This window comes from Mustela nivalis (genome assembly GCF_964662115.1).
Source record: "Mustela nivalis genome assembly, chromosome: 14".
NCBI classification, from domain to species: Eukaryota; Metazoa; Chordata; class Mammalia; order Carnivora; family Mustelidae; genus Mustela; species Mustela nivalis.
The window spans coordinates 68,368,626-68,386,549 of NC_139033.1; the positions used below are offsets into that span (position 1 = coordinate 68,368,626).

The 17,924-nt window shown below is 38.1% G+C and overlaps 1 protein-coding gene across 2 annotated transcripts in view; it reads right to left on the bottom strand.

Annotated features, from left to right (window-relative positions):
• The window catches only part of THOC1 (THO complex subunit 1), a 52,820-nt gene that overhangs the window by 892 nt on the left and 34,004 nt on the right, over positions 1-17,924 (bottom strand). For both annotated transcript variants that reach the window (XM_082698774.1, XM_082698773.1), the window contains 9 exons: positions 11,510-11,610; positions 9,950-10,016; positions 9,701-9,751; positions 9,540-9,610; positions 9,030-9,125; positions 8,401-8,466; positions 3,966-4,049; positions 857-1,004; positions 32-107 (listed from right to left, as the gene is read on the bottom strand). In XM_082698774.1, coding sequence (XP_082554900.1) covers positions 32-107; positions 857-1,004; positions 3,966-4,049; positions 8,401-8,466; positions 9,030-9,125; positions 9,540-9,610; positions 9,701-9,751; positions 9,950-10,016; positions 11,510-11,610 — 760 coding nt within the window. The remainder of the gene's footprint in view (positions 1-31; positions 108-856; positions 1,005-3,965; positions 4,050-8,400; positions 8,467-9,029; positions 9,126-9,539; positions 9,611-9,700; positions 9,752-9,949; positions 10,017-11,509; positions 11,611-17,924) is intronic.

The following is a 17,924-nucleotide window of genomic DNA, read 5'->3' on the forward strand; positions in this document are numbered from 1 at the left end:
TGTAAAATAGCCAAGAAAATTCAATTCTTACTTTCATTTTCCTTCAGTAAAGCATCATTATCTTCCTCATCTTCATCCTCACCTGTTTTTATTTCTTCAGAAGGAGGCTAAAATGAGGAAGAAGAAAGTTTAAAAGAATGCCAGCTTGTAAAATAACTGGGGGATACTACTGGTTTAGACATGAGTGGCTGAGATTCCACATACAGGGCCCAGAACTTTATCCTTGAGCACGATACATGTGAATGTCTGGTAAGGATCACGAATGTGGGATGGTGTTAACCTGGAGAAGGAGTGGATGGGAAAGACTCCTCTTCCCCCACACCTGGGAAAAAGGGAGCCACTAAGGAGTATGGGAAGATGAAAGATGATTTGCAAACATCTAGTGTACAGTAACAATGGACTAGAGAAAACTAGGGAAGCAACCAGGTCCTTAAAAATTGAGAAATTCTGCAGGATAGTTTTACCATATTGTAGTAATACAATGAGAAAATTGTATTGGAAAAGAGAACAGAGTAGAAAGGTCAAGGTGCCTACTGCTACCCGTAATAGATCCTGTTTGATAAAAGACAACACACTGGCAGACAGGAGAAATTCATGTCTGAGTTTACAGGTGAGATAACTATTTAACCAAAATACTGTGAGCTTTAAAATTAAATTACATGCTTTACAAAAAAATTTATCAATTTATGTACTCCTATAAATGTACACCAAAATGCATTTTTCCTTATTCTTAAATATGAAGGTTTGTAGGTGGTTTTTTCCCATACGATGAACTATAAATTCAGCTTCTTAGCGATAGTACTTTTAAGTAAGATAACAACTAAAGACTATGAAAACGCTGATGGATATTACTTACTGGTAATTCCTTTGCTAGCTTTATTACCATGTTTTCGAGATACTCTGGCAAACTTTTAAATTGCTGGTTGGTTGGCTGGAAGAAGTGAGGGCTTCTCCGTGCTAATAGTCTCAGGGCTCTCCAACCATAATTTGAATTGTTCACAGCCCTAGGAAAAGAAATGTCAGTCTTGTAATTTTTGTTTGTTTGTTTTTTTTTTTTCTATATGCCTTCCAGTTTAGAATATAGAATGTCCCACAGTAAATTAGGTTAAGTAGCTGAAGGCACCATTCTCTTTATTCTGATCTTATTCCTAAAGAACCTCTAAGGGTGCAGTACACTTACAAATGAACATTAGAAATCAGAATCTGATGAGGCAGGTTCTTATGCAACAAACACATCTGAAAAGTTTATATACATTTTACTTTAAAAAGCTGGTATGTGATAGTAATGAGGTTCTGTGTGCAGGACAGTAATCATCTACCTCTGGAAAAAATAGGTTTACTATATTCAGTGAGTTGATATACTGGCAATGCCATCTAAAGGTTTTGACCATATTCAATATGTCATTTTCCGTTTATATAAACATCTCATTTTAATTTGCTTAATACCAAACTCAATGAATAAAAATGGTTCCAAAACCAAAAGGGGGAAACCTGGAATAGCCACCCCCAGTGAGCAGTGATGACAGAGTCCACAAACTGTTCCCTAATGAAGCACAGCAGTGCTGCACAGGGAGAATGGAAACCTCACAAATGCTAAAAATAATGTTCCAGAACCAGCCACGCTGCAGAAGAATCCAGGGCACAAATTGTGAAGATCCCCCTAAGTTCTTAAGGATAGCAACTGGTTTATTTAGTCCTCTCTTACAAATGAGCCTCTAATTTTAACAAGTGCTAAACTTGCAAAACTACTCTTACACTGTGGTCTTGCCAACTTAATGTCATAGTATAAGGCTTTGCCTGATCAGTTAACCAGCCTATCTCTCTGACAACTTTCCATTTAAGCAGTTTCAGTCTTTTTAAGCATTTTCAAAATTCCCCACCAGTTATACATACAAACTTTCTTACTCTCCAGGAATCCATAACACTCAGGTTCTGAAACCAAGGTTTCGTGGAGAACTATCTAACCTTCATTCACTCAACAACACTCAGATCTTATGGGTACCCTGAACACTTGAGACACTATAATCTTGCAGTCAGAAGCAGGGCCTTGAGGCCAGAGTGATTTCCTGGCTCTGGCATTTACTAGATGAGAACTTCAATACATGATTCACTCTCTGCCTCACTTTGTTTAACTGTAAAATGGAGATAGGGGCAGTTTCTACCATAGAGGTAAATACGGTAAGTGCTCAGGGAGTCCCTGACAGACAGTGAATGTGTAAATGTACTGGCAAGTATCCCTGCTATTGATAAACACAAGGTATAAGAATTTCACACAGTGGTAAGGATGAGAACATAAATGAAAATTTCAGGTGAGGAGCTTTCGGCCCAGGGAAAACTGCCCTTAGGCAGTATCTCCAAGGAGAGATGAAGTGAGCCCATACCACAGGAATAGCCTGGGCAGAAGTTTCAAGTAAACATAATAGCTAGCAAATGCCGAGGTCCTGAAGTGGAACGACCTTTTTGAGTCGAAGAACAGAAACCTGGCTGGTGAAGCAAGAGCAGAGAGAAAATGAACAAAGGAAATGTGGTTCAAAGTTGGCAGCAGCCAAAGTGAGGTCTAAAGGCTCCAGTAAGGAGTCTGGGTTTATTCCAGGCAGTCACTGAAACAGTTTAAGCAGGAGACCAGACTTTTTGAGTTTAAAGATCACAATTCTCATGCTGGAGAACTGACCAGAGCATCCTTCATTAAGAGATCATAGTAACTAACTCATAACTAGTCACAAGGTCACACTAGTAACAGCCCTCTATTTACTGCGTGTTAACTACATGTCCTATGTGGTTCAAAGTGAATCATCTTATTTAATCCTCAGAATAACCCCCTGAAATGGGTGTTATTACTACGTAGCAATGAGAGAACAAGCAGAAAGGGGTTACAGTTCCCCTAGCAGTCTAGCCAGTGAGTGACAAAAGTGTCTTGGATTGGAACCCAGGCAATCTGACAAAGCCCTTGCCCTTAAAATATGATACCACAATGCCTATTTAAAACCATGGGGCTGGGGAACCTGGGTGGTTCAGTCAGTTAAGCATCTACCTTCGGCTAAGGTCATGATCCCAGCTCAGCAGGGAGCCTGCTTCTCTCTCTCTGCTTGTGCTCATTCTCTCAAAATCTTGAAATTAAAATTTAAAAAAATTTAAAAAAGAAAGAAAGAAAGAACGAAATAGCCATGCGGCTAGGTACATGGGTAGCTCAGTTAGTTGAGGGCCCAGCTCTTGGTTTCTGTTCAGGTCATGATCTCAGGGTGGTGAGATCAAGCCCCACGCAGGGCTCCACCCTCACCATGGAGTCTGTTTGAGAGTCTCTCCCTTTGCCCCTCACCTTGCTTGTAAACTCTCTCTAAAGTAAGTAAACTCTTAAAAAAAAAATCTTTAAAAACGGCTATGTGGTGTTGCCTAGATTAGATGAAAAACCCGAGACTGAGCCCTAAGTTTACTCCAAAATCTGGGAGTTAGGCAGAGTGGATGGGGAGCCAGCTCTTACGCAGCGAGGCAGGAGTGTAGTTTAGTGGGTGTCAAGAGAATACATTATGGAAGGAGAGAAAAGTGGGAAATGCTGGGAGGTTGGAAAAAAGATCTATGACCTTGACAACCGCTACCTCAGTGGAGGGACAGGGAGACTACCCAGTGGCAGTGAGCTGACAAGGGAATGGGGGGTGAGGAAATGAAGGCAACAGCTATCAGCATGTCTCAGGAGGCACTGCTTTGAAGGGGAAAAGAGGATTATTCGTGGGAAGGTGGAGGCCCAAGGCGATTGTTCTTAATTTTCAAAACAAGTGTGATTCTGTCATGCTGGTCAGTGGGCATGGCCACTGAAATCAGGAATGTGTACCTACATGAACCTGGTACATAAATTCACCTAGGAGGAAAAGTACTCACCTATCAATGGTCTCCCTTGATTAGTGTTCTAATGTACATACAATTCCTAAAAAAATATTGTAGAATGTTAGCTCATAATAAATACTACTTACTTGTATTCATTTTCAACCATGTTCTCAGGGTCTGCCTGTTCAATGGCTTCTTCAAAAAATTCCTCCAAAGTTGGCATGTATTCCCTGAGTGTTAAAAAAACAACTAGTGAGGATCATATATGTTTGTTCTTAATAATAACTACTCCTAAAATAGTGGCAATGAAAGATTCTAATATTACCCACACTTGAGTTATGTTACTTAGGAACTCCCGATTTTTTAAGGAGGTAAATGACTCAGAATGGAACTTCTCAAAGAGGACAACAGTCAGTGCGCTCCTGCATCATGTCATATACTACACTCCATGTAATGTCTCACTAACAGTCACTGGGCTCTATCCTGTAATATTACTTGGTCAGGGGCAGCTGGGGCTTTCACAGCATTTGAATTTCTCCAGCAAGGAGGAAAATGTCACATCCAGTGTCCGTATTCAAGGACTTTTTTTCTTTAAGCCAGAATTCATAAAACCTACACTAATACCCAGGCCACACTGAGATTTATTTAACTGTGAGCTTATTTTAGGTCATTCCCATGAAAGTGTGGTTGGTTTTTAATTGTATCTTTCCGGAATTTGGTTTTAGAAATAAGATTTTGATACAAGCAAATAAATAAGACCCGAGGTCTGATTATAAGACATTTTGACTAAAAACTAGAAAAATGGGCTCTGTAAGGAAAGCTCAAGCACCCAATCTTAGAACTTTCATTACAATAACACACTCTCTAACTAGTAAACATTAAGAGGGCTGGAAGGTTTCCTTGGAGTTGACCACCACTCTTTTATCTATCACACTAGACAAAGCAAGGGGACACTAAAATCCCAACCAGACTATCATTGATCAGTGTTTGGAACCATTTATTAGTTTAAAAATTACTTATACAATTGATCCTTGAACATCACTGAGTTTGAACTGTGTGGGTCCACTTATTTGTGGATTTAAAAAAAATAAATACAGTACTCTAAATGTGTTTTTTCTTCCTTAATATTTTAGTATTTTTTTCTCCAGCTTCCCTTACCTTAAGAATACAGTATTTAAGAATACAGTATATAATACATATAACATACAAAATGTATTCATGTTTTGTATATCAATATATCACCTATACATGTTATGAGTAAGGCTTCCAATCAACAGTAGGCTACTGAAGTTTGAGGGAATCAAAAGTTACTTATGCATATTTTACTGTGTGGGGGTTGGCACCCTAACCCCTGTTCGAGGGTCAACTATACCACAAGCAATCAAGACTAAAAACAGAACAAACCTCCCAGGCACTGCCATATATATGTATGTGTTTTATAAATACAAATATATAAAAATAACTACAAATATATATACATATATGCAATTAAAATATATACAAATAAAAATACATACAAATAAAAAAATCTACCAGTATTTATGTAGTGTTTTACAGACACTACAAATACAACTCCCCTTTCTGATCTCGTTCTCTTTCCCCAGAGGTGGCCGCACTTCAAATCTGATATTTATCACTTAGGTTTTTTTTGTTTTTTTAAAATTGAGTGTATACTGTTTTGAAGCTTTTCAAACTTCTAACCCTGATTTTTCTGAAGCATGTCTATCAGATGCAATAGTCCTCAACCTCATTCTGATGCGCGACGTACAGCAGTCCCCTACACAAACATATCACACATTATCCATTCTCCCTTTGATATTTAGGTGGTTCCCCATTTTTGCTATGACATTGCTAAATGAACATCCTGGTACCAGTCTCATTTGTGCAGGTGAACGAGTTTCTTTAGACACTATGGTCTTCAAACCTCTCCTACAACCCACAGTAAGGAATTAACTTGGTATTACAACCCAAAACACAAATGCAAGTATGTGTATCATAATATGTAAGTAAAACTAATGTTTCACAAAAATGTATTTTGTTCCACTAAGAAAAATGCCAGTAGCAACTAATAAACTGACCTCACAAATCAGCAATTCTCAACTTGTAGTTTTAAAAGAACTACTTTAAGATCAACCAACCCAGGAGTGGAATTGTCAGGATGTATGGTATGCACATCTTTAATTTCTAGTTACTTCCAAATTGTTTTCCAAAGTGGCAGTACCAATTTAGGCTCCCACCAGCATCACTGGCATATGATTTTTTTTTTTTTTTAAGAATTTATTTATTTGGCAGAGAGAGATCACAAGTAGGCAAAGAAGCAGGCAGAGAGAGAGGGGGAAGCAGGCTCCCCGCCGAGCAGAAAGCCCGATGTGGGCTCCATCCCAGGATTCCAGGATTATGACCAGAGCCAAAGGCAGACACTTTACCGACTGAGCCATCTAGGGGCCCCATAGGATTTCTCTGATTCTGGCGTTACTTAGAAGTATCTGAAAGCTTTTAAAATATATTTTGTTACTCACGTAGAATTTCAATGCATTTCTGGGAGTGCCTAGGTGGCTCAGTTAAGCGTCTGCCTTCGGCTCAGGTCATGATCCCAGGGTCCTGGACTGAGCCCTGCATTGGGCTCACTGCTCAGTGGGAAGCTTGCTTCTCCCTCTCCCACTCCCCCCTGCTTGTGTTCTCTCTCTTGCTGTCAAATAAATAAAGTCATAAAAAAAAATGCATTTCTGTTTTCTGTAAGACAAGTCTGTTAATCATCTTGTTAAATCCTAAGTTTTTTTGAGCAAACTTTCTAAATGCTGAAAGTACTGAGTGTCAAAATTCTAGTAAAACATTTTGCAAATGTTTCATTTGTCAAAATGAAGTGTCAGGATGATGGATTGGTTAATTTCTCATTCTAATTCTGTCAGTTTCTTGAAACTATATTTTTTAGAAACAAGGCTTAGAATATCTATTTCTGATGCATTTTTTTCTTGTATCTTTCTGCACTTTTAAGACTCTTCTGTCTGATATCAATATAACTATCCTTCCTATATCATTTTTCTTTTCTTTTTTTTTTTTTTTTAGTTTCAGCCTTTCCATATCCTTAAGGTGTTTCTTACAAATAACATATAGATGGGCTTTTATTTATTTATTTATTTTTAAAGACTTTATCTACTTGACAGACAGAGATCACAAGTAGGCAGAGAGGCAGGCAGAGAGAGAAAGAGGAAAGCAGGCTCCCCGCTGAGCAGAGAGCCCGATTCGGGGCTTTATCCCAAGACCCTGGGATCATGACCTGAGCTGAAGGCAGAGGCTTAACCCACTGAACCACCCAGGTGCTCCATAGATGGGCTTTTAAAATAGAATACCAACTTCTACCTTTGAACTAGAAAGTCCATTTCCCTTTATTGTTGTACCTGAATTTCTTTTAACTATATTTGTTTTATGCCTAAGTTCCATCACTTGTTTGTTATGTACGTCTTTCTCCTTGCCTATTTTTATTTGATTGCTTGAGTTTTCTTACTTCCTTTTGTTCTCATCTAAAAGCTATATATTCTGTTTCTTTTACATACTTAGCAAGCATGCTTAATAGAAGTTGTTATTCATTATCTCTATCTTCATATGTAACATTCTAGTCTAATATTTAACATGCCTATTAAATCTTAAAATTTCAATGACTTTTTTTTTTATTGCTAGAATTTTTTTTTTCAAATTTATTTGCTCCTGAGAGTGTCCTGTTCCTTTTTAAGTTTCAATTCCTTCTTCTATATCTTTAACTATCTTAAACATACTTATTTTAAGCTGTATTTACTGGATGTTTTCATTATCTGAAGTGGTTGTCTAACTTCTGTTGTTTTGTTTGTTCCACCTGCTGATTCTTTCTCATGGTATATTGTTTTCTTGAATGTTTTAAGTTCAGATGCTTGAGTATCTTCAGACTTCTATCTGTAGGATCCTTGTATGGCTTAGGTTGAAGGTATGACCTCCAGAAAGCTTTGTAACATCAGACTGAGACATCTGAATTCACCCCCTCAGCTAGGGCGTTCCTTTACAGGCCAGTGGTATAAATTCAAACTGGAGGACTGCATGACAGCAGACCTGTGGTTATTGTTTCTCCAGGTGGACTGTTTTTCTTTTCACCCACACCTCAGCTAGAAATGGACAAGCTTATTTCCTGGCCCAGTGAACAAGTCCCAACTCCCCAGTATGCTCTTTGTTTATGTTTAGTGCAGTGCTTCAAGGGCCTCAGTTTTATTCAAAGGAAACTCAGTAACAACTCTCTGCAGGCTGAAGGCCCTACTTTCTGTCTTTCATGGCTCTTAAAACCCAAGCTCCTTGGCTTCCCAAAGTGGGATGCATCTGCAAGCTTTCCAGCTAGAAACACTCATATTGGCTCATACTTTGGTTTTTGGTTCCCTAACCTTCTTCTTTTGTGAATTTGTATTTTCCTGTGATTTCTAAAAGTATTTTATCCACACTTCTAGGTGTTTCATGGTGGGAAGCCATACTCTGCTATGCCAAAATCAACCATAACAAATTAATTTCATTCACTTAACATTTGAGTAAAGCAGTACCTCATGTGAAACATGTTAAACTTGCCTTGTCTCTGATTTGCAAGCTTCCATATTATCAGGACAGAGATTCCAAAGCCTTGTTAACTCCTCACTGCAAAACAGACACATAAAAATATTTTTAATGGACATCATCCTCATATACCTTAAGGTTGCAAAAATACTTAAACAGTGAATTTTTAGGGGGTGACAGAATGAGCTTTAACTTTCTTCATTAATTTTTGGTATTTGGCAAACTTTCTACATATGCTTGTCTTTAATGATAACAATTATTTGTTTGTTCTAAAAATATTCAAGCAGAATATAAAGCAATGAATAATTAACTGGAAGGTAACAGAAATTGAAGGATCATGGTACCTTGCAGCAACTGGAAGTGAGCTGGATCAATCTAATAGCAATTACACTGTCTGTGACATGGAAAAAACAGAACAGTCTAGAGCCATGGATTTGGGAAGCAGGAGACAAAATGGAAGCTTATCTATCTATGTGAATCCATGTAAAGGGCCCTTGAGATTGAGAGCGTGTGGTCTGTTTCAGTCATCTATGTATGTATCAAACACACAAAAAATGTGAAAAACACAGAAACTGGGGAGGGTCTTACACTAACATCTTAAAAAGAAAAAATACCATCCTACATATGGAGACAGGTAAACCTACTTTCCCATCAAAATCTTTTTGTTGGGTCCTTTCCCTAGGAAGTCTTCTGGTGCTGTTCTCTTGCGAGCTACTCTTGTTGGCTTGGTGTCTGACGTTCTGTGGTGAATAAAACACACTGGAATTACAAATGGATAGCACACATAAAAAGTGTTTAATGTAAAAGAAAATTCAATTATTGTTTTCTTCCCATAAAAACATAAATGTTTTCTATTATTATAGAACACTCATCAGAAGACAAAAATGGCACATCCAGGGACAAATTACAAGGAGTGGGTTTATACCATTTTTTCCCAATAATAATAGATTAATCTGTTCTGGAAACTTAATGACAAGAAATCTGAGGTGAAAGATTCAACTAGAAGTAAAAACGGTTGTATTCTTACAGAGTTAAACATTTGCTTTTTACTATGAAATACATATATACATCTGTACATGATGTAAAATAATCACGTCAAACTGTATTTTGAAATGTCTTTCTTCTCATAGTGCTTGAGATGAGTATATATTTACCTTTCTTTCACAAAACTTGGGCAGCCTTCATTTTTCCATGAGTTCCAGTTTTCTTCAGTATTTAATATATGCTGGGAAAAACACAGAAATTAATTTGTGTAATGAAGGCCTTTGAAATTCTATTTGGTGCTAAGAAGACTATGTAAATATAAAACACATACCTCTACCATCTTTGAAAATCTTTCTCCATCGGGGGGGTTTTCAGATAGTAGCTGTGATTAGAAAGAATATACTAAGCTTTCAACAACTTTCTGCATCATAGGAGTGGTTTGTAGGCAGAGGACCAAGAAGTGTTTGTGGTCTTGTACCTGAGCTTAACTTTATCCTTATTTTCCTATTTGGGGCTGAAACAAAGAAAATTCTAAATTTCCATTTTGTTCAATCATGGGTTTGTTGCATGTTGAACTTACTTGATACACTGATTTTGTAGTATCTTCAATCCAGAGTGATTGCTCATCAGTTAAAACATAGTTTGAACTAGGGAACAAAGCAACAAAAGCGGGCTTGAGTTACAGCAATGTATATTCAATTTTAAGGCTTACATACAGTCTTATAAAAACCCAAGGCACATAATAGGTAAGTTAACCAAAAGTGTCAAATAGTGTCAAAAATTACCAAGATAAGAACAATCACAAATGAGAGGATTATAAGAGAAAATTCTTGCATTTCATTTAAGATGGTTAGAATTTAAGACACAAAGGTATATGAAGGAGGATGACAATCAGTCTGATTAACTATGACAAGAACAGAGGGGCGCCTGGGTGGCTCAGTGGGTTAAGCCTCTGCCTTCGGCTCAGGTCATGATCTCAGGGTCCTGGGATCGAGCCCCACATCGGGCTCTGCTCAGCAGGGAGCCTGCCCCCTCCCCCAACCCCCGCCTGCCTGTCTGCCTATTTGTGATCTCTCTCTGTCAAATGGATAAATAAAATCTTAAAACAACAACAACAACAAAGATAGGAATAGAAAACCTTAGAGAAAGCTGAAGGCAGACCCAAAGTGTTAATGGGGACAATTACTCCAGCTTTCACTAGCACCGAATGCTTTATAGCCAGGCAGTAAACGGTGACAAACTACTGTGCCAGGATGAGCACTTTAGATGAGTTATTCATTTACTTCTCAGAATGAGAATGTATGCTTATTAAACAGAGACCATACAGATAAAGCTTGAATTCAAACCTAGGTCTGGCTCCAAAGTCCCTCCTCCTCCTGTCCTGCTATATTGAAACTCAACAACAGAAGGATAAGAAATAACATATTGAGTACTTGCTATGAGTCATCTTAAAATCACAAGTCTGAAAGCTGAACTGCACCCACTGTGTCATGAAAGTAGGATTCAAAGCTAGCAGGTAGTAAAGGCACGTTTTTCACACAACTAAAAATGCAACATTGCTTTGCAAACTTAAAAACGCCATCAAGTAATGATTAACTCGACTTCAATTATGGGTAGGTTAAGAGGCAGTGGTCTGTGCTGCAGGTGGAGGTACTTAGGAAGCCGAGGAGCTGATTAGGGTTTCTAAAACCCCAAAGAAACTGGAACTCCTCTGTTCTTCAAAGATTTACTTCACTTTTTTTGAGTTCTGATGTCTTAGACCGTTTCACACCTCATGAAAGTATTACAGGCTTAGCCTTCCCATCAGGTTTGGAGATGCCTGAGTGAGGTGAGAGGTGAATGGTGGAAGTTGGGCACAGAGATGCACCCACACAGCGGAGGACCCCAGCAACCTCAGTGCTCAGCACGTCTGACTGCCACTGACAGCAGATCTAGTCAACACCTTTCTCTGAAACAACGATCCTCACATCCAGAATCTCTAAGAAAAGCCTCTGACTATCCAGAGTTCTGCAAAAGGAGATTTCAGGGATGTGACCCTCATGCATTAAATGTGTCTGATACATAAGAAAAATATATATGTGAGTCCTCTTTCAGAGAGGGCTGTTCAGAAATCATTTACTACCCACCCATATGAACTTACCTTTTGAATTTGACCTGCCCCTTGAGATACTGGAATAAAATGAGATATTGCAACAGGATGTGTCGACGAAAGTTACTGTCACTCAGTTGTAAATCCATCAACTAGTTGAAAAATAGGCACACAAACACAAAACACATTAAATTCAAGTTTTGCATAAAGGTATAGGTTATGCTATTGTAAAAATGAAAGATTTTAATTAAAAAAACATTTGCTGAGGGCTCACTGAGTATGAGGCATTACCGCACAAGCCCTGAGACAGAGGAACAAAGGCTTCAGAGTTTTTAGGCATTTTATGCCATGAGATATTTATGTTGGTACCTAGCACTATTACATCTGTGGTTCCAAAGTCAAGATGAAGCAGAGCAGAAACAGACATAGGTCAAAGCATGGCTGCCACGTGCTCATATATAAAGAAACGATGGCTAGAGAGTGGTCCATACATAGATAACACCAAGGGATGCTCATTTTTGTAGCCCTACGAAGTGCCTGCAACAGAGCTAGCTGGTGCTTAGTAATAAACAAGGAATTACAAGTGAAAAATCATCTGTGAATTAAGTGGGCTATTTCCTTCTATTTTAGAGACAACTGTATCATATTTGTATTATCACAGACTCGGCAACAGAAAGGACTTGAAGGTCCCTTATGAGAAAGTCGTTCAACAACCTTGCCCCTAGGTGATCAATAAGAACGGCTTCCAGCATGAAGGCAGTCAGGCTGATTATGTCCCTAGAGCACTGAGGAACGCTGAAGTCTATTATCCACAAAGATGCCCTGCTTTGGCCTTCCTGAGCTAGAGCAACAATGGAAAGGTGCCTTATTTTAAATGAATGACCAACCCGTAAGACACCTGAAAGCCCTAGGAATGGAATCCAGTTGAACGTCCTAAGTTCCTTTGCCTATATGCTTCCATTACCTAACATTCACTAGCCACTCCCACCTTTTTCCCCGACATTTCATTCATTATTTATTTTTTTTTCAGTGTTCCAAAATTCATTATTTATGCACCACACCCAGTGCTCCCTATAATACATGCCCTCCATAATACCCACCACCAGGTTCACCCACCCCCTGACCCCCCTCCCCTCCAAAACCCTCAGTTTGTTTCTCAGAGTCCATAGTCTCTCATGGTTTGTCTCCCCGTCCAATTTCCCGCAACTCACTTCTCCTCTCCATTTCCCAATGTCCTCTGTGTTATTCCTTATACTCCACAAGTTAAGTGAAACCATACGATAGACTCTCTCTGCTTGACTTTCACCTTTTTAAACATCACTGGCCTTCTAGTCTGGTGTGCCTCCCTTTTAGAGATTGACTCTTTGATTTTGTTATTTATCAGATTAACTACCTCATCCCAATCTGAATGGCACAATTCCCACACTTCCTTTCCTACAATTCCTGGGTGACTTCATCATCCCCACCCAGGCTCTCAAGTTCCTTGACAGTTCCATGGATAGCCATGGCCTCTACTGTGGTCCTACTACCATGGCCAAAAGCTCAAGCACAGCTAGCTGCCCCAGCTCTGAAACCTTGAACTCACAATCCTCTCACTACAACCTCCTATTCTCAGTCTCCTACTCAGCTATCCCAAGATACTGACTGAGACCTTCAGTCCCCAAACCCTCTATGTCCACCTGTCAGTCCCATTCTGTTTTTACTGTAACCCTATTTTGGTTGAGATAAGGGATCAGCAAACTTTTCTTGGTACATATTTTAGTCTAGGTGAGCCAAGGGGGCATATTGTAAGATATTACACAGGAACTTTTATAAACATTTAAAATGAAAAAAAAAACAAAACAAGCAGTCAGATTTAGCCTGTGGCTGCAGGTGGCTGAGCCCTGGTCCTGCCTTTTTGGTTTATCTATTCAACTACCTTGTTGCCAACTTCCTCAACACCTTTGTGCCACACTTCTGTCACATCTACGGTGCAAAATGGTAACCCCAGATCAGACTAAGTTACTCACCCTCTAACCACACTAAGACTTCCCATGCAGGATGTGGGTGGGCTGCCTGAAAGAAAATACAAACCACACAGCTCTGCAGATGGTAGCACAGCTGTGCTCTTGCCTCCACCTTAAAACTGGTCTCTAATCAGCGATCTTTCTTTACTCTCCAAGGCTATTATTCTCTCCTCTTCTCCACAACAAATCCTTTTGACTTATCAGAAGCATTACTTCACCACCCTCTCACTCTCAGTACATTAACTACTGACACCTTCAATGAAAAAAATATATTAAACTGGAAGCGTTAGCTTCACGCACATCTGGACATCCCAATCTCCCTAAATTAACTGAGTTTCAATGAGACTCTCAAAGAGCTCCTCAGCCTCTCCCCATCCTCATTGAATAGCCAAACTTCTTCAATGGCTACATTCACTGTTTCAACTCACCCCTCCACTTGCCATATCTGTGGCTTCCTAGTTCACCAATTCACTGACAGTGTTTTTGCCAAGATCACCAATGACTTATTGTTAGATTCAGTGAACACCCCTTACTTGACCCCCTACCCTGGCCCCATGAACACTTTTTTTCCCTCCACAAGTCCTCATCCGACTCTATGTGCTTGGCTTCCATAAGGACATACTTTCCCAGTTTTCCTCCAATCTCACTGGCTACTCTTCAACCTTCTTCCTCTTCCCTAACTATCCCACCCCTTAAATTTAATTGGTTTTCTTCAGGACTTAGTATGATGTTTTCTTTTCTTTTCAGTCTATATTTTTCCTTGAATTACCATATATAAACTGGTAACTATACTATATAACAAATCTACACTCTCAACCTAGACTGTGTTCCTAATCTCCACATCTGTATACTTAGAGAAGCTACTATTTATCTCTATTTGAATATTCAACTGACACTGGATCAGATTTCATGTTCAAAGGAAAACACAGCAATTTTCCCCACAAAGTCTGCTCTTCTCCATTGTTGGCTAATTCAGTAAGAGGCTCCACTATCCATTTGCCTAGGCAACTCTAGGAAAACCGTCAGGTAAAAACACAACTATAAAGCACAGGGGCAAATCTCTAGTTGGAGTATGCAAGGAGAAACAAACAGGAGGTACCAAGACTCTGAGCCCAGTAAGAGACTGGCCTGTTCGAAGACCTAAAGTAGTTTAATAAGGAGTAACGACAGACAAGCCGCCTGGTTTGAAGAAATGTGCTGGAGTGGCTAGGTGCTGTGTACGAACTCTTCATCTACCTCAGGCTTTAAGTCCCACACATTTGTTTCTGTTGGAAGGTATTTTTTGATCGGAACAAAGGACTGAAAACTGGAGTCAACAAGACACTGAATCCGAGGCGGGAGGGGACAAGTGTGCTCATTCAAGCTAAAACCAGGACCTCTGCAAGATCACACAGCTAGTTAGAGACAGAGCTGAGACAAACTGACACACTCAACTGTACTCTTTCTTCCATAATGTGTATTTTCTAATTTCTACTTTTCTTTAGCTATTTAAAAAATTACACCAGTTACATCATGGGTCAAATATTTCTTTGTTGTCTTTGTTTCTTGAACAAAGGGCCTTTTATTGTCCTTAGCTTTACTGCACAACTCAGCTCAGGCCTCAGCATTCCTGATTATTACTCTAAACCTAAATAAGGGTCATGCTATTCTTCTTAGTCTTTCTGTGTCTTTCTGTCAATAAACTGTATATGTAAATAATATTCCTGGTAAAATTAAAATATGAAATTTTTCATTCCTATCACTTTACAGAAAGTAAAATCTGTACTAGAATAAATACTAAGAGCATTCTCATTAAAATATTACTGACTTGTCATTAACACATTAGCTGTATCAAATTATTTAATTTTCAAATTGTGAAAAATTTTAAATTTCAAAATAGTACAGGTAAGTTATGGAATTTTCATGTCCCCTATCCAGTAATGTATCAAATCCTAACATTTTCACCTGTTCCATGTTTGGTAAAGAGTTATTACTGAAACTGGTGAAGCCTCCTCGGTAACCTCCCTTTTCTGCTCCCCATCTTTCCCTCTACTGTGGTAAATGCTACCGTGCATTTGGTGTTTATGATTGTCATGAACATTTATACTAATACTACGTAAGTAGTATCCATAAATAATATACTGAGATATTTTGCATGTGTTCAAACTCTGATACATATTAATCTGCAATAAGCTATTTTCACATGACATTATGTTTGAAATTTATACAACTTAATACATGTAGCACTAGTGCGGGGGTTGACAAATTCTTGCGAAGGGCCAGTTAGTAAATTATTTTAGGCTCTGTGGGTCCAGAGTCTCCATCACAACCACTGCCTTCTGCTGTGCCTATGCAGAAGCAGCCACTGACAACATGCGGATAAATAGAAAGCCGCTGTGGGCTCCACTAAAACTCATTTATAAAAACAGGCGGGAAGGGTGCCTGGGTGGCTCAGTGGGTTGAGTCTTGCCTTTGGCTCAGGTCATGATCTCAGGGTCCTGGGATCAAGCCCCGTGTTGGGCCCCCTGCTCAGCAGGGAGCCTGCTTCTCTCTCTCTCTCTCTCTCTCTCTCTCTCGAGCACTGCCTGCCTGTGATCTCTCTCTGTCAAATAAATAAATAAAATCTTTTAAAAAACCAACAAACACAAAAACCCAAACAGGTGGGAAACCAGATTTGCCGACCCCTGCTCCAGTGAATTCACTCTCAGTGCTCTGTAGCTTATATTGAAATGACTAGGTCCACCACTATTATGTTGAACAGAAATATTGTTAGTAGACATCCATGCCTTGTTCTTGAGTTTACTAGGAATATTTCTCAAAGTTTGATCATTATGTATGATACTTGTCACAGAGTTTTTATTAATCCCCTTAAGTTAGGAATATCCCCTTCTACTTCTGATTTGTTTTTGTACTGAACATTAGATTTTACTGTAAGAATTTCTTGTCATATGAGATATCATATAGTTTTAAAATATTTAAACCTTTAAACCTTAAGGCTGTTAATTTGGTATTAATCTTTCTGATGTTGAACTTACATTCCTGGGATAAATCCTATTTAGCCTATACTTAAATAAAATAATTACTTTTGATTTATTGAGTTAAATATTTTTCATCTCTATTTGTGAGACTGATATATATATACTTCTTTCCTGTTCTATCCTTACTGGGATTTTATTTAAAAGTTACATCAATCTCATATTAAGGACCTGGTTGCTTTTCTTCTTCTTACCTCTCAAAATTTTCACTTACATCTATTCCTCGAAGAGCTGATAGTATGTGAGTAAAAAAATCAGCCTGATGTCATTCAAAAGGTATCATTTTCTGACTACAATTTCTCTAATAATTACTTGTTTATTCAAGTTTTCTATTTCTTTCTGAGTCTATTTGGTGATTAGATTTTTCTACAGAGTTACTATTTCTTTAGATTTAAAAAGATATCAGCAGAAGTTGTTCAGAATACATTCTCTTATATATATTCACTATTTCTATGTTTTCAATTATGCCCATTTTTGTTATTTATTCATCTTATTGTTTACTGGTACCTTTTCACCTTTTTTCCTTTCAGGCCTGCTCTATAATATTTTTATAAATTGTTTCTATATAATTTTTCTTTAAAAAGAAACAGATTTTGGTGTTACTGAAGTCCTATATTTTCCTTGCTCTACTTCATCAATTTGTACAATTATTATTTACTTCTACTTTCTTAAGATCTGTACCTAGCTTCTCGAATGGTATTCTCAATTCGTCATTCTTAAATTTTTCATTAATGTAGTTAAAGGTGTAATTTTCTCTTTACTTCTCACTGTATTTGTAACCCACACATCTGACATTATAATACAGTTCTGCTATACAATATCTTTACAGCAAATTTAGAGTTTCCATTTTTGATTTCCTCTTTAATTCCTAGGGAAAGCTTTTCAACTTGGTAAGTTACCTCCTTTAAGCCATCCTTTTTATAGTTCTAATTTAACTGCACTGTGGCCAGAGAATGTGCTCTGCATGATATAGAATCTTTCAAATTTGCTAAGATTTCCTGTATGGCCTAGTACACAGTCAAATTTTGTGAATGTTCCATATGTATTAAAACAGAATAATTATCTCTATTTCTTGTGTACAAGTTTCCATATATACTACAATAAGCTTATTACTTTTATTGTTCAAATCTATCATATACTTCTTAATACTGGTCTGCTTTATCCATCAGTAAATCAAGATTATTTTTGTTGTTCAAATCTTCCATATACTTACTAATCATCCCATCAGTTTTGATTAAGGCACTTGAAAATAACTCATTAAAATTTATGATCTGCCAACTTCTCATAATTTTACAAGTTTTTTCTTTCATAATTTTACAAGTTTTTTCTTTTAGCTTTTAAATAGAAACATCACTTTTATTAACAAGTTAGAGCCACAAAAGACAGCCTCCAGAACAGAAATATGACAGTCCTAAGACAAGAGAGTGTAAAATCGTAGAGAAAGGC